General features: G+C 47.2%; 1 protein-coding gene across 1 annotated transcript in view; it reads left to right on the top strand.

Annotated features, from left to right (window-relative positions):
• Positions 1 to 25,434, top strand: part of DNAH17 (dynein axonemal heavy chain 17) — a 7,556,186-nt gene that overhangs the window by 1,792,312 nt on the left and 5,738,440 nt on the right. The window contains exon 14 of the mRNA XM_069201738.1: positions 921 to 1,043. Within this exon, the coding sequence (XP_069057839.1) occupies positions 921 to 1,043 (123 nt within the window). The remainder of the gene's footprint in view (positions 1 to 920; positions 1,044 to 25,434) is intronic.

The following is a 25,434-nucleotide window of genomic DNA, read 5'->3' as shown; positions in this document are numbered from 1 at the left end:
TCTGCAAGCTTCATTGCGACGTGGGACATCTGTCTTCCAAAGGAGAAGTTCCTAGTCCTCTTCTTTCTTGCAGAACTCCAAGCTTCGTCCAACCGGAGGCAGCTTCCTTGCACCTTCATCCGGGGTTTCCTGGGCTCCTGCCCCCCCCGGACACTGTCGCAACTATTGGACTTGGTCCCCTTGCCTTGCCTCCGTTGTCAGTGCACTGCTTGTGTTTGTTGTTCTTGCAGAATCCCCCCATCACGAATATGCTCTTTTGGGGTAGTAGGTGCACTTTACTCCTACTTTTCAGGGTCTTGGGGTGGGGTATTTTGGACACCCTGACTGTTTTCTCACAGTCCCAGCGACCCTCTACAAGCTGACATAGGTCTGGGGTCCAATCGTGATTCGCATTGCACTTTTGGAGTATATGGTTTGTGTTGCCCCTATACCTATGCTTGCCTATTGCAACCGATTGTAATTCTACACTGTTTGCATTACTTTTCTGACTCTTACTTACCTGATTTTGGTTTGTGTACATATAACTTGTGTATATGACTTACCTTCTTCCTGAGGGTACTCACTGAGATACTTGTGGCAGGTTGTCATAAAAATAAAGTACCTTTATTTTTAGTAACTCTGTGTATTGTGTTTTCTTATGATATTGTGCATATGATATAAGTGGTATAGTAGGAGCTTTACATGTCTCCTGGTTCAGCCTAAGCTGCTTTGCCATAGCTACCTTCTATCAGGCTAAGATGCTAGAAACACCTCTATTCTACTAATAAGGGATAACTGGACCTGACAAAAGGTATAAGTACCTTTGGTACCCACTACAAGCCAGGCCAGCCTCCTACAAATGTCAAAAGTTCCTAATAATGTGAAATAATCAGTAGTACTTTGCAAAATCAGTATTTCATTTGCAATCTCATTCATCGTAGGTCAACTTTGAAATGTCTGACAATACAACACTTGCTGATCTTCTACAGTTACAGCTCCACAAATATGAAGATGAGGTTCGCAATATTGTCGACAAAGCTGTCAAGGAATCCGGAATGGAGAAGGTTTGCAACGTTATATCATGCACTCATGTATACTTTTATGCCTTCTTATGAGTGTTCTGCATCCTTGTAATGTGTAACTGTGATTCATCGCCTTATCTCAGTTTCTGATAGTTACACAATCTCAGTAGATAGTTGCTTTCAGCTTACTGTCATTTATACCAGGCAGCAAGCCCACGGTGCAACAAATTTGTGGCACTGTTTGAATGCAGACAATTACTGTTGTGCTGCTTGCCCTGTCACCAGTGAATGTCATTTAACCAATGGGCGTCTCCTTTACAATTAAGTTAAAACAACAACCTCTTCCTCCTGATGCCTCCCTGTTTCTTTTGATTTCTGACTTTTGTGGTTTATCTAATTAAAGGTAGGCAACATTTTTCTAATTTCCTTTTGTGTAATATCCGAAAATTTCTTAATATTTACGCAAAATTACACAAGAGGAGAAAACTGACAATTTTCCCTATTTTTTAGCGCAAAACTCACCAGGACACATTTTGCACTTAATAAAAAGCTAAAGTTCATGCAGCATGTAGAAAAGTACCTCTTTCTTGGCATGGTTACCCCCATTTTATGCCTGTTGTCACTGGATTTGACTGTGTTCACTCAGATCCCGCTAACCAGGACCCCAGTGATTATGCTCTCTCCCTTCTAACTTGGTTCTTACACCCTACATTTGGCACACTGGTGCCCCCATGTAAGTCCCTAGTGTATGGTACCTAGATACCCAGGGCAATGGGGTACCAGGGGATCCCCATGGGCTGCAGCATGTATTATGCCACCCATGGGTAGCCCATACAAACCTTTCTACAGGCTTGCCATTGCAGCCTGTGTGAAAGGATGCATGCACCCTTTTCACTACAGGTCACTGCACCAAGTCACTGTAAGTCACCCATATGACAGGCCCTCCTAGCCCAGAGGGCAGGGTGCAAGTACCTGTGCACTAGCAGAGGTGCCCCCACAAACTCCAGCTCCATTTTCCTGGACTTCATGGGTGTGGGGATGCCATTTTATGCATGTTCTGGACATAGGTCACTACCTATGTCCAGCTACATAATTGGTAATTCAGACCCTAGGCATGTTTGGTATCATACATGTCGGAATCATACCCCAGTACTGTTGTCAGTATTGGAAGTATGACTCCATGCAGTCTGTGGGCACCTTAGAGGACCACCAGCATTGCTACCACCAGTCTTCCAGGGTTTTCCGGGCAGCCTAAGCTGCTGCCACCCCTCAGACAGGTTTCTGCCCTCCTGCTGCTTAATTTGATCAAGCTCAGGAAGGCGGAACAAAGGATTTCCTTTGGGAGAGGGAGGTAACACCCTCTCCCTTTGGAAATAGGTGTGACTAGCTTTGGAAGGGTAGCCTCCCAGCCACTGGTGTGATTTGAAGGGCACATTTGGTGCCCTCCATTCATAAGCCAGTCCACACTGGTTCAGGGAACCCCGGTCCCTGCTCTGATGCGAAACTGGACAATGGAAAGGGGAGTGACCACTCCCCTGTCCATCACCACTCCAGGGGTGTTGCTCAGAGCTGCTCCAGAGGGTCCCTAGGTTCTGCCATCTTGAATCCAAGGTTGACAGGGACCTTTGGGAGCATCTGAGTGGCCAGGCCAGGCAGGTGACGTCAGGGCCCCCTCCTGATAGGTGCTTACCTGGCTAGGTAACCAATCCCCCTTTCAGGGCTATTTAGGGTCTCTCTCGTGGGTGGGTCATCAGATTCAGCTTGCAAGACTCCAGCAGGATTCCTCTGCAACCTTCACTTCGACTTCTGGACTCCAGAACTGAGACTTGACCCTCCAGGACCCAACAATCTGCCTCCAAGAAGAAGAACTCTTCTGCAACAATGTGTCCAGGGCTCCTGCCAGCAATTGCAACATCTTCAACAGCGGAACATCCACTGAGGGTGGCGTGTCTTCATACTACACTAGAAGAAAGAAGGAATCTCTCTTGCAGTGAAGGAGTCACTCCCGTGCCTCCGCAGGCACCTGCTCCAACGACGACTGGCTGCGTGGATCTCCCCTCATCTTGAGCTGCGTGGATCCTGCATCACGGGTGGTGGTCCCAAGTAGTCCTCTTGGTCCTCTGTGCCAGCTATCCACCTTTAGTGGTTGTAAGTCCTTGCCTTCCCACACAGGACAGTACTCCTGTGCACTGCCTCTCTTGCAGCTGCCAAGGCTTGTTTACATCTCCTCCAAGGGATCTTCAGATGACATGTAGCTCCAGTCCCTAGCACTCCTTCCTGCGATGCACAGCCCTCAGCGTGGTTCTCCTGCTGCGTGGGATCCCTTTCTGTAGTGCCTCGAGGGCTCCTTCTGCGACTTCTGTGTCCCCATCTTGTGGAGCTCCTGTGGGTGCTACCTCAGCTCCTGTGGGCTCTCTGTGTCGCTGAAGGTCCCCTCTGACTCCCTATCCTGGGTTGATTCCTCCTGGGCCTTGCTGGTCCCCGGCAGCACCACTTTTACACTAACCGCAAGATTGCCTTTGCCAAGGCTTGTTGGTGGAATCCCTGACCTGATGCCCGTCTGCAATCTTCATTCCAGCGTGGGACATTTTCTGCATCCCCAGGAACTCTTCTCTGCCTCCAGGGCTGCAGTGCTGACCTGATCTTCATCACCGTTGACCAACTCCTACAAGTACAGCTGGGTGGATAGTAGCTCCTACTCCTGGATACCACTGTGACTCTTGGACTTGGTCCCATCTCTCCACAGGTCTTCCTCTGCAGGAATACACTGCTGGTTTCTTGCAGTCTTGTCTGTGTGTCTTATTTTCTTCTTTTTCCTCCTTTTGGGTGGTTTGGGGAAATTCCAGTGATTTACTCCTGCTTTCCTGGTTGCTGGGGGGGATACTGTGTTACTTAACTCTGTGGTTTTCTAGTACTCCCAGCTCACCTCTACACATTCCACTTACCTAGATGGGGGTCTTGTGTTCACATTCTATTTTTTTAGTAAGTGATTTGGGCTCCCCCTAGGGTCACTGTTGCTTATTGGTATTTGCCCTGTTTTCTAACCTTTTCTATGCGTATTGTTGTTTATTGGTGCATATATTTAGTGTATTACTTACCTCTTATTGGAGGGTTGCCCTTCTAGTATTTTGTGGTATAGTGTGACCAAGAAACAAGTAGCTTTATTTTTGTAGAACTTAATTTTTTCTTTCATGTGTGTAAGTGCTGTGTGACTGCAGTGGTATTGCATGAGCTTTGCATGTCTCCTAGATAAGCCTTGGCTGCTCATCCACAGCTACTTCTAGAGAGCCTGGCTTCTTGGCATTGCCTGCACTTCACTAAGAGGGGATACCTGGACCTGGTATAATGTGTAAGTACCTTAAGTATTCAGTTGTGTTCTGTTCTTTCACGTTCTATTTTGATACCACATTGTCACATTAATCAGATCAGCCTTGAGAAAATCCAGCAGATAAAATATGTGTTGGCTACAGTTCTGTTGAAGGTGTTGTCAAACTTTCATCTAAAAACTAAATCAGCAGTTCGATAATCCATGAACAAATGAATGCTGGACTTGTTTTAACACTTATTCAGTGTGCTCTGATGTGTGCAAAAAATATAAGTGTTTGTGGTATATGTTGGGTTGTGTGTTTCTTGGAAGGTGCTTGGTGTTCATGTGAGTGTGTGCATGTGGTTGGTTCGGTTTTGTTGGTGGTGTTGTGTGTGTGCTTTTGTGTGAGTGTGTCTGTTTGGATGAGTGTGCTGTTGATGTGGCTGGTGTGGTTGTTGTGTACGTGTCTGTTTTGCAGATGCATGTGTGTCTAGTGTATATTTGAGTGTGTTTCTTGGAAGGTGTTAGGTGTTCAGTTGAGTGTGTGTGTTTGTCTTTGTCTGGTGTTGTTTGTGTTGATGTGCATTTGTGTGAGTGTTTGGATGAATGTTCTGTTGAGGTGGATGTTGTGGTTGTGGTGCATGTAGGTGGTGTGGTAGTTGTTGGTGTGCTGGTCATTGTGCTTGGGGTGGTGCTGGTGGTTGTTTGGTAGCGGTTGAGGTGGTGGTGTTGCTTGTGTCTGTGGTGGTGGGTGTTGTGGTTGTGGGTGTGGTGGTCCTTGTGGTGGTTGTGGTGCCTGCGGGTATAGTGTCAGTAGAGTGTGAATGTTGGATGGGTGAAAGTTTGCGTTTCTTTGTGTGTTTGTGTTTATGTGTGGATGTGCTGCTTGTGTCTGTTGGAGTGGGTGCGTGCACAAATGTGAGTGTGCTTGGGATTGTGGTGGGAGTTGGGATTGGGGATGAGGAAGGGACTGGAGTGGGGGCACAAGGTTGAGCCCACTGGGGGGCTCCTGTCATTGCAGATACTATTTTTGCAAGCAATCTCTGCATGCCAGAATAAGAATTATGAATGGCATGCAAAAATGCAACCATTTGTTGCATTTGGCAACTAAAGTCCTGGGTGCCATTCCCGATTGCTGCCTGGCCTACAGAAATGCTGCCAAGCACGTCAATAGCTCCTTCACTGCGCGTGTCCGGGGAAATAGGGGTGGAGAATACTCAGGCCCTTTTAGGGGGGTTTGTTTGGCCAACTGGAAGGGCAAGGGGAGCAAGAGGGAAGGTGGAGATGGAAATATGGGTGGTGGACAAGGATGCAGATGGTAAAGGTCCTTTAGGATCTTCCACCACTAGGGACTGGTTGTAGGAGGCTGGACTGGCTTGTAGTGAGTACCTAGGGGTACTGACACCTTGCACCAGGCCCAGTTATCCCTTATTAGTGTATAGGGTGTCTAGCAGCTTAGGCTGATAGATAATGGTAGCTTAGCAGAGCAGCTTAGGCTGAACTAGGAGACGAGTAAATCTCCTACAGTACCACTAGTGTCATATGCACAATATCATAAGAAAACACAATACACAGATACACTAAAAATAAAGGTACTTTATTTTTATGACAATATGCCAAAAGGATCTCAGTGAGTACCCTCAGTATGAGGATAGCAAATATACACAAGATATATTTACACAATACCAAAATATGCAGTAATAGTATTGTGAGAAAGTAGCCTCTTTCTAGCCTTGTTACCCCCACTTTTGGCCTGTTTGTGAGTGTATGTCAGGGTGTTTTCACTGTCTCACTGGGATCCTGCTAGCCAGGGCCCAGTGCTCATAGTGAAAACCCTATGTTTTCAGTATGTTTGTTATGTGTCACTTGGACCCTGCTAGTCAGGACCCCAGTGCTCATAAGGTTGTGGCCTATATGTATGTGTTCCCTGTGTGGTGCCTAACTGTCTCACTGAGGCTCTGCTAACCAGAACCTCAGTGGTTATGCTCTCTCTTTACAAATTGTCACTAACAGGCTAGTGACCAATTTTACCAATTTACATTGGCTTACTGGAACACCCTTATAATTCCCTTGTATATGGTACTGAGGTACCCAGGGTATTGGGGTTTCAGGAGATCCCTATGGGCTGCAGCATTTCTTTTGCCACCCATAGGGAGCTCTGACAATTCTTACACAGGCCTGCCACTGCAATAACGTACACGTTATTTCACAGCCATTTTACACTGCACTTAAGTAACTTATAAGTCACCTATATGTCTAACCTTTACCTGGTAAAGGTTAGGTGCAAAGTTACTTAATGTGAGGGCACCCTGGCACTGGCCAAGGTGCCCCCACATTGTTCAGGGCCAATTCCCCGGACTTTGTGAGTGCGGGGACACCATTACACGCGTGCACTACATATAGGTCACTACCTATATGTAGCTTCACAATGGTAACTCCGAATATGGCCATGTAATATGTCTATGATCATGGAATTGCCCCCTCTATACCATCCTTGCATAGTTGGCACAATCCCATGATCCCAGTGGTCTGTAGCACAGACCCTGGTACTGCCAAACTGCCTTTCCCGGGGTTTCACTGCAGCTGCTGCTGCTGCCAACCCCTCAGACAGGCATCTGCCCTCCTGGGGTCCAGCCAGGCCTGGCCCAGGATGGCAGAACAAAGGACTTCCCCTGAGAGAGGGTGTTACACCCTCTCCCTTTGGAAAATGGTGTGAAGGCAGGGGAGGAGTAGCCTCCCCCAGCCTCTGGAAATGCTTTCATGGGCACATTTGGTGCCCATTTCTGCATAAGCCAGTTTACACCGGTTCAGGGACCCCTTAGCCCTGCTCTGGCGCGAAACTGGACAAAGGAAAGGGGAGTGACCACTCCCCTGACCTGTACCTCCCCTGGGAGGTGCCCAGAGCTCCTCCAGTGTGCTCCAGACCTCTGCCATCTTGGAAACAGAGGTGCAGCTGGCACACTGGACTGCTCTGAGTGGCCAGTGCCATCAGGTGACGTCAGAGACTCCTCCTGATAGGCTCCTTCAGGTGTTGCTAGCCTATCCTCTCTCCTAGGTAGCCAAACCCTCTTTTCTGGCTATTTAGGGTCTCTGGGCCTGATTCTAACTTTGGAGGACGGTGTTAAACCGTCCCAAAAGTGGCGGATATACCACCTACCGTATTACGAGTTCCATAGGATATAATGGACTCGTAATACGGTAGGTGGTATATCCGCCACTTTTGGGACGGTTTAACACCGTCCTCCAAAGTTAGAATCAGGCCCTTTGTCTCTTGGGATTCTTTAGATAACAAATGCAAGAGCTCATCCGAGTTCCTCTGCATCTCTCTCTTCACCTTCTGCCAAGGAATCGACTGCTGACCGCGCTGGAAGCCTGCAAAACTGCAACATAGTAGCAAAGACGACTACTGCAACTCTGTAACGCTGATCCTGCCGCCTTCTCGACTGTTTTCCTGGTGGTGCATGCTGTGGGGGTAGTCTGCCTCCTCTCTGCACTAGAAGCTCCGAAGAAATCTCCCGTGGGTCGACGGAATCGTCCCCCTGCAACTGCAGGCACCAAAGAACTGCATCACCGGTACCTTGGGTCTCCTCTCAGCATGACGAGCGAGGTCCCTTGAATCCAGCAACTCTGTCCAAGTGACTCCCACAGTCCAGTGACTCTTCAGTCCAAGTTTGGTGGAGGTAAGTCCTTGCCTCCCCACGCCAGACTGCATTGTTGGAAACCTCGACTTTTGCAGCTACTCCGGCCTCCATGCACTTCCGGCGGAAATCCTTTGTGCACAGTCAAGCCTGGGTCCACGGCACTCTAACCTGCATTGCACGACCTCCTAAGTTGTTCTCTGGCGACGTGGGACTCCTTTGTGCGACTTCGGGTGAGCACCATTTCATGCATCCTCGTAGTGCCTGTTTCTGGCACTTCTCCGGGTGCTACCTGCTGCTGAGAGGGCTCCTTGTCTTGCTCGACATCCCCTCTGTCTCCTGGCGCAATTTGCGACATCCTGGTCCCTTCTGGGCTACAGCAGCATCCAAAAACGTTTAGTGCACGATTTGCAGCTAGCAAGGCTTGTTGGCGGTCTTTCGGCGGGAAAACACTTCTGCACGACTCTCCACGGCGTGAGGGATCCGTCCTCCAAAGGGGAAGTCTCTAGCCCTTGTCGTTCTAGCAGAAACCTATGCTTCTACTGTCCAGTAGCAGCACCTTTGCACCCACAGCTGGCATTTCCTGGGCATCTGCCCATCTCCGACTTGCTTGTGACTTTTGGACTTGGTCCCCTTGTTCCACAGGTACCCTCGACTGGAAATCCATCGTTGTTGCATTGTTGGTTTGTGTTTTTCCTGCAGAATTCCCCTATCACGACTTCTATGTCCTTTGGGGAACTTTAGTGCACTTTGCACTCACCTTTCAGGGTCTTGGGGTGGGCTATTTTTCTAACCCTCACTATGTTCTAATAGTCCCAGTGACCCTATACAAGGTCACATAGGTTTGGGGTCCATTCGTGGTTCGCATTCCACTTTTGGAGTATATGGTTTGTGTTGCCCCTATCCCTATGTGTCTCCATTGCATCCTATTGTAACTATACATTGTTTGCACTGTTTTCTAATACTATTACTGCATATTTTGGTATTGTGTACATATATCTTGTGTATATTTGCTATCCTCATACTGAGGGTACTCACTGAGATACTTTTGGCATATTGTCATAAAAATAAAGTACCTTTATTTTTAGTATATCTGTGTATTGTGTTTTCTTATGATATTGTGCATATGACACTAAGTGGTACTGTAGGAGCTTCACTCGTCTCCTAGTTCAGCCTAAGCTGCTCTGCTAAGCTACCATTATCTATCAGCCTATGCTGCTAGACACCCTATACACTAATAAGGGATAACTGGGCCTGGTGCAAGGTGCAAGTACTCCTAGGTACTCACTACAAGCCAGTCCAGCCTCCTACATTGGTTGTGCAGCGGTGGGATAAGTGCTTTGAGACTACTTACCACTCTTGTCATTGTACTTTTCATAAGAGAAAAATATACAAAACAAGTTCAGTGTATGTACACATAACTAAAAAGTTTTGCATTTCCTCTTTTCACTCTTTTCTAAGTGCTGAAAAGTACTTCTTACTTTCTAAAAAGTTCTAAAAAGTTAAAAAAGTTTTTTTCTGTCTTTCTAAAAGTTCTGAAAACTTTTTTCTCTTTTTCTATCACTTTAACTCTCTCTAAAAATGTCTGGCACAGGCCAAAATGTTGATCTGTCCAAAATTGCATATGATCACCTTAGCTGGAAAGGAGCAAGGAGTCTCTGCATAGAGAGAGGTTTGAGTGTAGGGAAGAATCCTTCCTTGGAATTGTTACTTAACATGCATAGAGAACAAGATAAAGCTAAAAGTGCCCCATCTGTTGAAAAAGTAGCTAATGGTTCCCAATCTGATCCAGGGACTCCCCCAGGAAAAGATTCAGGAAAGAAACTTCTTAGCCTGCCCATTACTAGACAGTCTAGCATAGTTGGTACTGAGGTGGAGTCACATCATACAGATGGTGTGCTCTCACATTACACTGTCAGCCAAGCTGTTAGGGTGCCCTCTGTAAGGGACAGGTCTCCTTCTGTTCATTCTCGTCATACTTCTGTGTCTAGGAATGTCCCTCCCACCCACCCTGATGACAGATTGTTAGAAAGGGAGCTCAATAGATTGAGAGTGGAACAAACCAGACTGAAGCTCAAGAAGCAACAGCTGGATTTGGATAGACAGTCCTTAGAAGTAGAGAAGGAGAGACAGAAACTGGGTTTAGAAACCCATGGTGGCAGCAGCAGTATTCCCAATAGTCATCCTGCAAAAGAGCATGATTCTAGGAATCTACACAAGATAGTTCCCCCTTATAAGGAGGGGGATGACATTAACAAGTGGTTTGCTGCACTTGAGAGGGCCTGTGTTGTACAGGATGTCCCTCAAATGCAGTGGGCTGCTATCATTTAGTGGAAAGGGTAGGGATAGGCTCCTTACTGTGAAAGAAAGTGATGCCAATAATTTTACAGTTCTTAAGAATGCACTCCTGGATGGTTATGGCTTAACCACTGAACAATACAGGATAAAGTTCAGAGAAACGAAAAAGGAGTCTTCACAAGACTGGGTTGATTTCATTGACCATTCAGTGAAGGCTTGGAGGGGTGGTTACATGGCAGTAAAGTTACTGATTATGACAGCCTGTATAACTTGATCCTGAGAGAGCATATTCTTAATAATTGTGTGTCTGATTTGTTGCACCAATACCTGGTAGACTCTGATCTGACCTCTCCCCAAGAATTGGGAAAGAAGGCAGACAAATGGGTCAGAACAAGGGTGAACAGAAAAGTTCATACAGGGGGTGACAAAGATGGCAATAAGAAGAAAGATGGTGAAAAATCTCAAGATAAGCATGGGGATAGGGGTAAAACCAAAGATCCCACTTCAAATCTTAAACACTCTTCAGAGGGTGGGGATAAAACAAAAATTCTTCCTCTTCTTCTCAACCTGCACACATTAAAAAGCCTTGGTGCTTTGTGTGTAAAAACAGAGGCCATAGGCCAGGGGATAAGTCCTGTCCAGGTAAACCCCCTGAGCCTACCACCACTAATACATCAAGCTCTAGTGCCCCTAGCAGTAGTGGTACTAGTGGTGGGACTGCTGGCAACAGTCAAGCAAAGGGTGTAGTTGGGTTCACTTATGGGTCCATCATAGAAACTGGGGTAGTCAGTCCCAAGACAGTTTCTGTCACACCTAGTGGCATTGGCCTTGCCACACTGGCTGCTTGTCCCCTTACAATGGATAAGTACAGGCAGACAGTTTCAATAAATGGTGTTGAGGCCTTGGCCTACAGGGACACAGGTGCCAGTATCACTTTGGTGACTGAAAACCTAGTGCCTCCTGAACAACACATCATTGGACAACAGTATAAGATTATTGATGTCCATAACTCCACTAAGTTTCTTCCCTTAGCTATAATTCAGTTTAGTTGGGGTGGAGTTACTGGCCCTAAGCAGGTGGTGGTATCACCTAGCTTACCTGTAGACTGTCTCTTAGGTAATGACCTAGAGGCCTCAGGTTGGGCTGATGTAGAGTTTTATGCCCATGCAGCCATGCTGGGCATCCCAGAGGAATTGTTCCCTCTCATTTCTACTGAAATGAAAAAGCAAAGGAGAGAAGGCCTGAAAACTCAGGATCCCTCTCCATCAACAGGTAAAAAGGGTATCACAGTATCCCCTAACCACCCTGCCATTCAGGATACCATTCCTGTGGTGGGAGAAACCTCTCCTGGGGTGGCACCTGTTCCAAGGGAAGCATCAGCTGGCAAAGCTGTGCTCCCTGAGGTAGAAGTACCTCTCTGTGGGATAACTAACATTGGTGAGAAAAAGAGCACCATTTTAGTTAACATGGAGCATCCCTCCAACCCTCCCAGAGAAACTTTAGTGCAGAAACTCTGCACTGCCTCACAACACTTAGGACAGCATCCCTGCCCTAGTGTGGAGCTCATAGGACAGCATCCCTGCCCTGCTCCAACTCAAGAGAAACAGCATCCCTGTTCTCTCTTCCAGCCATATGGACAAAGATTTTGCCCAGCTATGGCTTTTCTGAGACAGCATCCCTGTCTGGCATTTCCATCACTACAAATAGGTTCAGTGGACAATTCCCACTGCTCTAAACTAAAACTTACTAATAGAAACTCTGAAAATACATCTTCACATTGTTGCTTAGCTAAAAAACTTCAAACAGGGTGGTTTACATCCCCACAGGGAAGTAACCATATAGTGGATGATAAAGGGAGTAACCAGTCTATTGCAGAGCTACTCTCTACTTATCACCACTTAGACAATAAAGTCTCAACTGGCCAAGGTTAGCCTTATTTCCTTCGTTTGGGGGGGGGGTTGTGTGAGAAAGTAGCCTCTTTCTAGCCTTGTTACCCCCACTTTTGGCCTGTTTGTGAGTGTATGTCAGGGTGTTTTCACTGTCTCACTGGGATCCTGCTAGCCAGGGCCCAGTGCTCATAGTGAAAACCCTATGTTTTCAGTATGTTTGTTATGTGTCACTGGGACCCTGCTAGTCAGGACCCCAGTGCTCATAAGGTTGTGGCCTATATGTATGTGTTCCCTGTGTTGTGCCTAACTGTCTCACTGAGGCTCTGCTAACCAGAACCTCAGTGGTTATGCTCTCTCTTTACAAATTGTCACTAACAGGCTAGTGACCAATTTTACCAATTTACATTGGCTTACTGGAACACCCTTATAATTCCCTAGTATATGGTACTGAGGTACCCAGGGTATTGGGGTTCCAGGAGATCCCTATGGGCTGCAGCATTTCTTTTGCCACCCATAGGGAGCTCTGACAATTCTTACACAGGCCTGCCACTGCAGCCTGAGTGAAATAACGTCCACGTTATTTCACAGCCATTTTACACTGCACTTAAGTAACTTATAAGTCACCTATATGTCTAACCTTTACCTGGTAAAGGTTAGGTGCAAAGTTACTTAGTGTGAGGGCACCCTGGCACTAGCCAAGGTGCCCCCACATTGTTCAGGGCCAATTCCCCGGACTTTGTGAGTGCGGGGACACCATTATACGCGTGCACTACATATAGGTCACTACCTATATGTAGCTTCTCAATGGTAACTCCGAATATGGCCATGTAATATGTCTATGATCATGGAATTGCCCCCTCTATACCATCCTGGCATAGTTGGCACAATCCCTTGATCCCAGTGGTCTGTAGCACAGACCCTGGTACTGCCAAACTGCCTTTCCCGGGGTTTCACTGCAGCTGCTGCCAACCCCTCAGACAGGCATCTGCCCTCCTGGGGTCCAGCCAGGCCTGGCCCAGGATGGCAGAACAAAGGAGTTCCTCTGAGAGAGGGTGTTACACCCTCTCCCTTTGGAAAATGGTGTGAAGGCAGGGGAGGAGTAGCCTCCCCCAGCCTCTGGAAATGCTTTCATGGGCACATTTGGTGCCCATTTCTGCATAAGCCAGTCTACACCGGTTCAGGGACCCCTTAGCCCTGCTCTGGTGCGAAACTGGACAAAGGAAAGGGGAGTGACCACTCCCCTGACCTGTACCTCCCCTGGGAGGTGCCCAGAGCTCCTCCAGTGTGCTCCAGACGTCTTCCATCTTGGAAACAGAGGTGCTGCTGGCACACTGGACTGCTCTGAGTGGCCAGTGCCATCAGGTGACGTCAGAGACTCCTCCTGATAGGCTCCTTCAGGTGTTGCTAGCCTATCCTCTCTCCTAGGTAGCCAAACCCTCTTTTCTGGCTATTTAGGGTCTCTGTCTCTTGGGATTCTTTAGATAACGAATGCAAGAGCTCATCCGAGTTCCTCTGCATCTCTCTCTTCACCTTCTGCCAAGGAATTGACTGCTGACCGCGCTGGAAGCCTGCAAAACTGCAACATAGTAGCAAAGACGACTACTGCAACTCTGTAACGCTGATCCTGCCGCCTTCTCGACTGTTTTCCTGGTGGTGCATGCTGTGGGGGTAGTCTGCCTCCTCTCTGCACTAGAAGCTCCGAAGAAATCTCCTGTGGGTCGACGGAATCGTCCCCCTGCAACTGCAGGCACCAAAGAACTGCTTCACCGGTACCTTGGGTCTCCTCTCAGCATGACGAGCGAGGTCCCTTGAATCCAGCAACTCTGTCCAAGTGACTCCCACAGTCCAGTGACTCTTCAGTCCAAGTTTGGTGGAGGTAAGTCCTTGCCTCCCCACGCCAGACTGCATTGTTAGAAACCTCGACTTTTGCAGCTACTCCGGCCTCCATGCACTTTCGGCGGAAATCCTTTGTGCACAGTCCAGCCTGCGTCCATGGCACTCTAACCTGCATTGCACGACCTCCTAAGTTGTTCTCCGGCGACGTGGGACTCCTTTGTGCGACTTCGGGTGAGCACCATTTCACGCATCCTCGTAGTGCCTGTTTCTGGCACTTCTCCGGGTGCTACCTGCTGCTGAGAGGGCTCCTTGTCTTGCTCGACATCCCCTCTGTCTCTTGGCGCAATTTGCGACATCCTGGTCCCTTCTGGGCTACAGCAGCATCCAAAAACGTTTAGTGCACGATTTGCAGCTAGCAAGGCTTGTTGGTGGTCTTTCGGCGGGAAAACACTTCTGCACGACTCTCCACGGCGTGAGGGATCCGTCCTCCAAAGGGGAAGTCTCTAGCCCTTGTCGTTCTAGCAGAAACCTATGCTTCTACTGTCCAGTAGCAGCACCTTTGCACCCACAGCTGGCATTTCCTGGGCATCTGCCCATCTCCGACTTGCTTGTGACTTTTGGACTTGGTCCCCTTGTTCCACAGGTACCCTCGACTGGAAATCCATCGTTGTTGCATTGTTGGTTTGTGTTTTTCCTGCAGAATTCCCCTATCACGACTTCTATGTCCTTTGGGGAACTTTAGTGCACTTTGCACTCACCTTTCAGGGTCTTGGGGTGGGCTATTTTTCTAACCCTCACTATGTTCTAATAGTCCCAGTGACCCTCTACAAGGTCACATAGGTTTGGGGTCCATTCGTGGTTCGCATTCCACTTTTGGAGTATATGGTTTGTGTTGCCCCTATCCCTATGTGTCTCCATTGCATCCTATTGTAACTATACATTGTTTGCACTGTTTTCTAATACTATTACTGCATATTTTGGTATTGTGTACATATATCTTGTGTATATTTGCTATCCTCATACTGAGGGTACTCACTGAGATACTTTTGGCATTTTGTCATAAAAATAAAGTACCTTTATTTTTAGTATATCTGTGTATTGTGTTTTCTTATGATATTGTGCATATGACACTAAGTGGTACTGTAGGAGCTTCACTCGTCTCCTAGTTCAGCCTAAGCTGCTCTGCTAAGCTACCATTATCTATCAGCCTATGCTGCTAGACACCCTATACACTAATAAGGGATAACTGGGCCTGGTGCAAGGTGCAAGTACTCCTAGGTACTCACTACAAGCCAGTCCAGCCTCCTACATTGGTTGTGCAGCGGTGGGATAAGTGCTTTGAGACTACTTACCACTCTTGTCATTGTACTTTTCATAAGAGAAAAATATACAAAACAAGTTCAGTGTATGTACACATAACTAAAAAGTTTAGAATTTCCTCTTTTCACTCTTTTCTAAGTGCTGAAAAGTACTTCTTACTTTCTAAAAAGTTCTAAAAAGTTTAAAAAGTTTTTTTCTGTCTTTCTAAAAGTTCTGAAAACTTTTGTCTCTTTTTCTATCACTTTAACTCTCTCTAAAAATGTCTGGCACAGGCCAAAATGTTGATCTGTCCAAAATTGCATATGATCACCTTAGCTGGAAAGGAGTCTCTGCATAGAGAGAGGTTTGAGTGTAGGGAAGAATCCTTCCTTGGAATTGTTACTTAACATGCTTAGAGAACAAGATAAGGCTAAAAGTGCCCCATCTGTTGAAAAAGTAGCTAATGGTTCCCAATCTGATCCAGGGACTCCCCCAGGAAAAGATTCAGGAAAGAAACTTCTTAGCCTGCCCATTACTAGACAGTCTAGCATAGTTGGTACTGAGGTGGAGTCACATCATACAGATGGTGTGCTCTCACATTACACTGTCAGCCAAGCTGTTAGGGTGCCCTCTGTAAGGGACAGGTCTCCTTCTGTTCATTCTCATCATACTTCTGTGTCTAGGAATGTCCCTCCTACCCACCCTGATGACAGATTGTTAGAAAGGGAGCTCAATAGATTGAGAGTGGAACAAACCAGACTGAAGCTCAAGAAGCAACAGCTGGATTTGGATAGACAGTCCTTAGAAGTAGAGAAGGAGAGACAGAAACTGGGTTTAGAAACCCATGGTGGCAGCAGCAGTATTCCCAATAGTCATCCTGCAAAAGAGCATGATTCTAGGAATCTGCACAAGATAGTTCCCCCTTATAAGGATGGGGATGACATTAATAAGTGGTTTGCTGCACTTGAGAGGGCCTGTGTTGTACAGGATGTCCCTCAAATGCAGTGGGCTGCTATCATTTAGTGGAAAGGGTAGGGATAGGCTCCTTACTGTGAAAGAAAGTGATGCCAATAATTTTACAGTTCTTAAGAATGCACTCCTGGATGGTTATGGCTTAACCACTGAACAATACAGGATAAAGTTCAGAGAAACCAAAAAGGAGTCTTCACAAGACTGGGTTGATTTCATTGACCATTCAGTGAAGGCCTTGGAGGGGTGGTTACATGGCAGTAAAGTTACTGATTATGACAGCCTGTATAACTTGATCCTGAGAGAGCATATTCTTAATAATTGTGTGTCTGATTTGTTGCACCAATACCTGGTAGACTCTGATCTGACCTCTCCCCAAGAATTGGGAAAGAAGGCAGACAAATGGGTCAGAACAAGGGTGAACAGAAAAGTTCATACAGGGGGTGACAAAGATGGCAATAAGAAGAAAGATGGTGAAAAATCTCAAGATAAGCATGGGGATAGGGGTAAAACCAAAGATCCCACTTCAAATCTTAAACACTCTTCAGAGGGTGGGGATAAAACAAATTCTTCCTCTTCTTCTCAACCTGCACACATTAAAAACGCCTTGGTGCTTTGTGTGTAAAAACAGAGGCCATAGGCCAGGGGATAAGTCCTGTCCAGGTAAACCCCCTGAGCCTACCACCACTAATACATCAAGCTCTAGTGCCCCTAGCAGTAGTGGTACTAGTGGTGGGACTTCTGGCAACAGTCAAGCAAAGGGTGTAGTTGGGTTCACTTATGGGTCCATCATAGAAACTGGGGTAGTCAGTCCCAAGACAGTTTCTGTCACACCTAGTGGCATTGGCCTTGCCACACTGGCTGCTTGTCCCCTTACAATGGATAAGTAGAGGCAGACAGTTTCAATAAATGGTGTTGAGGCCTTGGCCTACAGGGACACAGGTGCCAGTATCACTTTGGTGACTGAAAACCTAGTGCCTCCTGAACAACACATCATTGGACAACAGTATAAGATTATTGATGTCCATAACTCCACTAAGTTTCTTCCCTTAGCTATAATTCAGTTTAGTTGGGGTGGAGTTACTGGCCCTAAGCAGGTGGTGGTATCACCTAGCTTACCTGTAGACTGTCTCTTAGGTAATGACCTAGAGGCCTCAGGTTGGGCTGATGTAGAGTTTTATGCCCATGCAGCCATGCTGGGCATCCCAGAGGAATTGTTCCCTCTCATTTCTACTGAAATGAAAAAGCAAAGGAGAGAAGGCCTGAAAACTCAGGATCCCTCTCCATCAACAGGTAAAAAGGGTATCACAGTATCCCCTAACCACCCTGCCATTCAGGATACCATTCCTGTGGTGGGAGAAACCTCTCCTGGGGTGGCACCTGTTCCAAGGGAAGCATCAGCTGGCAAAGCTGTGCTCCCTGAGGTAGAAGTACCTCTCTGTGGGATAACTAACATTGGTGAGAAAAAGAGCACCATTTTAGTTAACATGGAGCATCCCTCCAACCCTCCCAGAGAAACTTTAGTGCAGAAACTCTGCACTGCCTCACAACACTTAGGACAGCATCCCTGCCCTAGTGTGGAGCTCATAGGACAGCATCCCTGCCCTGCTCCAACTCAAGAGAAACAGCATCCCTGTTCTCTCTTCCAGCCATATGGACAAAGATTTTGCCCAGCTATGGCTTTTCTGAGACAGCATCCCTGTCTGGCATTTCCATCACTACAAATAGGTTCAGTGGACAATTCCCAGTGCTCTAAACTAAAACTTACTAATAGAAACTCTGAAAATACATCTTCACATTGTTGCTTAGCTAAAAAACTTCAAACAGGGTGGTTTACATCCCCACAGGGAAGTAACCATATAGTGGATGATAAAGGGAGTAACCAGTCTATTGCAGAGCTACTCTCTACTTATCACCACTTAGACAATAAAGTCTCAACTGGCCAAGGTTAGCCTTATTGTCCTTCGTTTGGGGGGTGGGGGGGGTTGTGTGAGAAAGTAGCCTCTTTCTAGCCTTGTTACCCCCACTTTGGGCCTGTTTGTGAGTGTATGTCAGGGTGTTTTCACTGTCTCACTGGGATCCTGCTAGCCAGGGCCCAGTGCTCATAGTGAAAACCCTATGTTTTCAGTATGTTTGTTATGTGTCACTGGGACCCTGCTAGTCAGGACCCCAGTGCTCATAAGGTTGTGGCCTATATGTATGTGTTCCCTGTGTGGTGCCTAACTGTCTCACTGAGGCTCTGCTAACCAGAACCTCAGTGGTTATGCTCTCTCTTTACAAATTGTCACTAACAGGCTAGTGACCAATTTTACCAATTTATATTGGCTTACTGGAGCACCCTTATAATTCCCTAGTATATGGTACTGAGGTACCCAGGGTATTGGGGTTCCTGGAGATCCCTATGGGCTGCAGCATTTCTTTTGCCACCCATAGGGAGCTCTGACAATTCTTACACAGGCCTGCCGCTGCAGCCTGAGTGAAATAACGTCTACGTTATTTCACAGCCATTTTACACTGCACTTAAGTAACTTATAAGTCACCTATATGTCTAACCTTTACCTGGTAAAGGTTAGGTGCAAAGTTACTTAGTGTGAGGGCACCCTGGCACTAGCCAAGGTGCCCCCACATTGTTCAGGGCCAATTCCCCGGACTTTGTGAGTGCGGTGACACCATTACACGCGTGCACTACATATAGGTCACTACCTATATGTAGCTTCACAATGGTAACTCCGAATATGGCCATGTAATATGTCTATGATCATGGAATTGCCCCCTCTATACCATCCTGGCATACTTGGCGCAATCCCATGATCCCAGTGGTCTGTAGCACAGACCCTGGTACTGCCAAACTGCCTTTCCCGGGGTTTCACTGCAGCTGCTGCCAACCCCTCAGACAGGCATCTGCCCTCCTGGGGTCCAGCCAGGCCTGGCCCAGGATGGCAGAACAAAGGACTTCCTCTGAGAGAGGGTGTTACACCCTCTCCCTTTGGAAAATGGTGTGAAGGCAGGGGAGGAGTAGCCTCCCCTAGCCTCTGGAAATGCTTTCATGGGCACATTTGGTGCCCATTTCTGCATAAGCCAGTCTACACCGGTTCAGGGACCCCTTAGCCCTGCTCTGGCGCGAAACTGGACAAAGGAAAGGGGAGTGACCACTCCCCTGACCTGTACCTCCCCTGGGAGGTGCCCAGAGCTCCTCCAGTGTGCTCCAGCCCTCTGCCATCTTGGAAACAGAGGTGCTGCTGGCACACTGGATTGCTCTGAGTGGCCAGTGCCATCAGGTGACGTCAGAGACTCCTCCTGATAGGCTCCTTCAGGTGTTGCTAGCCTATCCTCTCTCCTAGGTAGCCAAACCCTCTTTTCTGGCTATTTAGGGTCTCTGTCTCTTGGGATTCTTTAGATAACGAATGCAGGAGCTCATCCGAGTTCCTCTGCATCTCTCTCTTCACCTTCTGCCAAGGAATCGACTGCTGACCGCGCTGGAAGCCTGCAAAACTGCAACATAATAGCAAAGACGACTACTGCAACTCTGTAACGCTGATCCTGCCGCCTTCTCGACTGTTTTCCTTGTGGTGCATGCTGTGGGGGTAGTCTGCCTCCTCTCTGCACGAGAAGCTCCGAAGAAATCTCCCGTGCGTCGATGGAATCGTCCCCCTGCAACCGCAGGCACCAAAGAACTGCATCACCGGTACCTTGGGTCTCCTCTCAGCACGACGAGCGAGGTCCCTTGAATCCAGCAACTCTGTCCAAGTGACTCCCACAGTCCAGTGACTCTTCAGTCCAAGTTTGGTGGAGGTAAGTCCTTGCCTACCCACGCCAGACTGCATTGTTGGAAACCGCGACTTTTGCAGCTACTCCGGCCTCCATGCACTTCCGGCGGAAATCCTTTGTGCACAGTCCAGCCTGGGTCCACGGCACTCTAACCTGCATTGCACGACCTCCTAAGTTGTTCTCCGGCGACGTGGGACTCCTTTGTGCGACTTCGGGTGAGCACCATTTCACGCATCCTCGTAGTGCCTGTTTCTGACACTTCTCCGGGTGCTACCTGCTGCTGAGAGTGCTCCTTGTCTTGCTCGACGTCCCCTCTGTCTCCTGGCGTAATTTGAGACATCCTTGTCCCTCCTGGGCTACAGCAGCATCCAAAAACGTTTACTGCACGATTTGCAGCTAGCAAGGCTTGTTGGCGGTCTTTCGGCGGGAAAACATGTCTGCACGACTCTCCACGGCGTGAGGGATCTGTCCTCCAAAGTGGAAGTCTCTAGCCCTTGTCGTTCTAGCAGAAACCTACGCTTCTACTGTCCAGTAGCAGCACCTTTGCACCCACAGCTGGCATTTCCTGGGCATCTGCCCATCTCCGACTTGCTTGTGACTTTTGGACTTGGTCCCCTTGTTCCACAGGTACCCTCGACTGGAAATCCATCATTGTTGCATTGTTGGTTTGTGTTTTTCCTGCAGAATTCCCCTATCACGACTTCTATGTCCTTTGGGGAACTTTAGTGCACTTTGCACTCACCTTTCAGGGTCTTGGGGTGGGCTATTTTTCTAACCCTCACTATTTTCTAATAGTCCCAGCGACCCTCTACAAGGTCACATAGGTTTGGGGTCCATTCGTGGTTCGCATTCCACTTTTGGAGTATATGGTTTGTGTTGCCCCTATCCCTATGTGTCTCCATTGCATCCTATTGTAACTATACATTGTTTGCACTGTTTTCTAATACTATTACTGCCTATTTTGGTATTGTGTACATATATCTTATGTATATTTGCTATCCTCATACTGAGGGTACTCACTGAGATACTTTTGGCATATTGTCATAAAAATAAGTACCTTTATTTTTAGTATATCTGTGTATTGTGTTTTCTTATGATATTGTGCATATGACACTAAGTGGTACTGTAGGAGCTTCACTCGTCTCCTAGTTCAGCCTAAGCTGCTCTGCTAAGCTACCATTATCTATCAGCCTATGCTGCTAGACACCCTATACACTAATAAGGGATAACTGGGCCTGGTGCAAGGTGCAAGTACCCCTAGGTACTCACTACAAGCCAGTCCAGCCTCCTACATTGGTTGTGGAGCGGTGGGATAAGTGCTTTGAGACTACTTACCACTCTTGTCATTGTACTTTTCATAAGAGAAAAATATACAAAACAAGTTCAGTGTATGTACACAGAACTAAAAAGTTTTGCATTTCCTCTTTTCACTCTTTTCTAAGTGCTGAAAAGTACTTCTAACTTTCTAAAAAGTTCTAAAAAGTTTTAAAAGTTTTTTTCTGTCTTTCTAAAAGTTCTGAAAACTTTTTTCTCTTTTTCTATCACTTTAACTCTCTCTAAAAATGTCTGGCACAGGCCAAAATGTTGATCTGTCCAAAATTGCATATGATCACCTTAGCTGGAAAGGAGCAAGGAGTCACTACATAGAGAGAGGTTTGAGTGTAGGGAAGAATCCTTCCTAGGAATTGTTACTTAACATGCTTAGAGAACAAGATAAGGCTAAAAGTGCCCCATCTGTTGAAAAAGTAGCTAATGGTTCCCAATCTGATCCAGGGACTCCCCCAGGAAAAGATTCAGGAAAGAAACTTCTTAGCCTGCCCATTACTAGACAGTCTAGCATAGTTGGTACTGAGGTGGAGTCACATCATACAGATGGTGTGCTCTCACATTACACTGTCAGCCAAGCTGTTAGGGTGCCCTCTGTAAGGGACAGGTCTCCTTCTGTTCATTCTCATCATACTTCTGTGTCTAGGAATGTCCCTCCCACCCACCCTGATGACAGATTGTTAGAAAGGGAGCTCAATAGATTGAGAGTGGAACAAACCAGACTGAAGCTCAAGAAGCAACAGCTGGATTTGGATAGACAGTCCTTAGAAGTAGAGAAGGAGAGACAGAAACTGGGTTTAGAAACCCATGGTGGCAGCAGCAGTATTCCCAATAGTCATCCTGCAAAAGAGCATGATTCTAGGAATCTGCACAAGATAGTTCCCCCTTATAAGGAGGGGGATGACATTAACAAGTGGTTTGCTGCACTTGAGAGGGCCTGTGTTGTACAGGATGTCCCTCAAATGCAGTGGGCTGCTATCCTATGGCTATCATTTAGTGGAAAGGGTAGGGATAGGCTCCTTACTGTGAAAGAAAGTGATGCCAATAATTTTACAGTTCTTAAGAATGCACTCCTGGATGGTTATGGCTTAACCACTGAACAATACAGGATAAAGTTCAGAGAAACCAAAAAGGAGTCTTCACAAGACTGGGTTGATTTCATTGACCATTCAGTGAAGGCCTTGGAGGGGTGGTTACATGGCAGTAAAGTTACTGATTATGACAGCCTGTATAACTTGATCCTGAGAGAGCATATTCTTAATAATTGTGTGTCTGATTTGTTGCACCAGTACCTGGTAGACTCTGATCTGACCTCCCTCCAAGAATTGGGAAAGAAGGCAGACAAATGGGTCAGAACAAGGGTGAACAGAAAAGTTCATACAGGGGGTGACAAAGATGGCAATAAGAAGAAAGATGGTGAAAAATCTCAAGATAAGCATGGGGATAGGGGTAAAACCAAAGATCCCACTTCAAATCTTAAACACTCTTCAGAGGGTGGGGATAAAACAAATTCTTCCTCTTCTTCTCAACCTGCACACATTAAAAAGCCTTGGTGCTTTGTGTGTAAAAACAGAGGCCATAGGCCAGGGGATAAGTCCTGTCCAGGTAAACCCCCTGAGCCTACCACCACTAATACATCAAGCTCTAGTGCCCCTAGCAGTAGTGGTACTAGTGGTGGGACTGCTGGCAACAGTCAAGCAAAGGGTGTAGTTGGGTTCACTTATGGGTCCATCATAGAAACTGGGGTAGTCAGTCCCAAGACAGTTTCTGTCACACCTAGTGGCATTGGTCTTGCCACACTGGCTGCTTGTCCCCTTACAATGGATAAGTACAGGCAGACAGTTTCAATAAATGGTGTTGAGGCCTTGGCCTACAGGGACACAGGTGCCAGTATCACTTTGGTGACTGAAAACCTAGTGCCTCCTGAACAACACATCATTGGACAACAGTATAAGATTATTGATGTCCATAATTCCACTAAGTTTCTTCCCTTAGCTATAATTCAGTTTAGTTGGGGTGGAGTTACTGGCCCTAAGCAGGTGGTGGTATCACCTAGCTTACCTGTAGACTGTCTCTTAGGTAATGACCTAGAGGCCTCAGGTTGGGCTGATGTAGAGTTTTATGCCCATGCAGCCATGCTGGGCATCCCAGAGGAATTGTTCCCTCTCATTTCTACTGAAATGAAAAAGCAAAGGAGAGAAGGCCTGAAAACTCAGGATCCCTCTCCATCAACAGGTAAAAAGGGTATCACAGTATCCCCTAACCACCCTGCCATTCAGGATACCATTCCTGTGGTGGGAGAAACCTCTCCTGGGGTGGCACCTGTTCCAAGGGAAGCATCAGCTGGCAAAGCTGTGCTCCCTGAGGTAGAAGTACCTCTCTGTGGGATAACTAACATTGGTGAGAAAAAGAGCACCATTTTAGTTAACATGGAGCATCCCTCCAACCCTCCCAGAGAAACTTTAGTGCAGAAACTCTGCACTGCCTCACAACACTTAGGACAGCATCCCTGCCCTAGTGTGGAGCTCATAGGACAGCATCCCTGCCCTGCTCCAACTCAAGAGAAACAGCATCCCTGTTCTCTCTTCCAGCCATATGGACAAAGATTTTGCCCAGCTATGGCTTTTCTGAGACAGCATCCCTGTCTGGCATTTCCATCACTACAAATAGGTTCAGTGGACAATTCCCACTGCTCTAAACTAAAACTTACTGATAGAAACTCTGAAAATACATCTTCACATTGTTGCTTAGCTAATAAACTTCAAACAGGGTGGTTTACATCCCCACAGGGAAGTAACCATATAGTGGATGATAAAGGGAGTAACCAGTCTATTGCAGAGCTACTCTCTACTTATCACCACTTAGACAATAAAGTCTCAACTGGCCAAGGTTAGCCTTATTGTCCTTCGTTTGGGGGGGGGGGGTTGTGTGAGAAAGTAGCCTCTTTCTAGCCTTGTTACCCCCACTTTTGGCCAGTTTGTGAGTGTATGTCAGGGTGTTTTCACTGTCTCACTGGGATCCTGCTAGCCAGGGCCCAGTGCTCATAGTGAAAACCCTATGTTTTCAGTATGTTTGTTATGTGTCACTGGGACCTTGCTAGTCAGTACCCCAGTGCTCATAAGGTTGTGGCCTATATGTATGTGTTCCCTGTGTGGTGCCTAACTGTCTCACTGAGGCTCTGCTAACCAGAACCTCAGTGGTTATGCTCTCTCTTTACAAATTGTCACTAACAGGCTAGTGACCAATTTTACCAATTTACATTGGCTTACTGGAACACCCTTATAATTCCCTAGAATATGGTACTGAGGTACCCAGGGTATTGGGGTTCCAGGAGATCCCTATGGGCTGCAGCATTTCTTTTGCCACCCATAGGGAGCTCTGACAATTCTTACACAGGCCTGCCGCTGCAGCCTGAGTGAAATAACGTCCACGTTATTTCACAGCCATTTTACACTGCACTTAAGTAACTTATAAGTCACCTATATGTCTAACCTTTACCTGGTAAAGGTTAGGTGCAAAGTTACTTAGTGTGAGGGCACCCTGGCACTAGCCAAGGTGCCCCCACATTGTTCAGGGCCAATTCCCCGGACTTTGTGAGTGCGGGGACACCATTACACGCGTGCACTACATATAGGTCACTACCTATATGTAGCTTCACAATGGTAACTCCGAATATGGCCATGTAATATGTCTATGATCATGGAATTGCCCCCTCTATACCATCCTGGCATAGTTGGCACAATCCCATGATCCCAGTGGTCTGTAGCACAGACCCTGGTACTGCCAAACTGCCTTTCCCGGGGTTTCACTGCAGCTGCTGCTGCGCCAACCCCTCAGACAGGCATCTGCCCTCCTGGGGTCCAGCCAGGCCTGGTCCAGGATGGCAGAACAAAGGACTTCCTCTGAGAGAGGGTGTTACACCCTCTCCCTTTGGAAAATGGTGTGAAGGCAGGGGAGGAGTAGCCTCCCCCAGCCTCTGGAAATGCTTTCATGGGCACATTTGGTGCCCATTTCTGCATAAGCCAGTCTACACCGGTTCAGGGACCCCTTAGCCCTGCACTGGCGCGAAACTGGACAAAGGAAAGGGGAGTGACCACTCCCCT

This window comes from Pleurodeles waltl, chromosome 7, assembly GCF_031143425.1.
Source record: "Pleurodeles waltl isolate 20211129_DDA chromosome 7, aPleWal1.hap1.20221129, whole genome shotgun sequence".
Lineage (NCBI taxonomy): Eukaryota > Metazoa > Chordata > Amphibia > Caudata > Salamandridae > Pleurodeles > Pleurodeles waltl.
The sequence above is the reverse complement of the archived record's forward strand: the minus strand, read 5'-3'. Positions and strand labels throughout refer to the sequence as shown.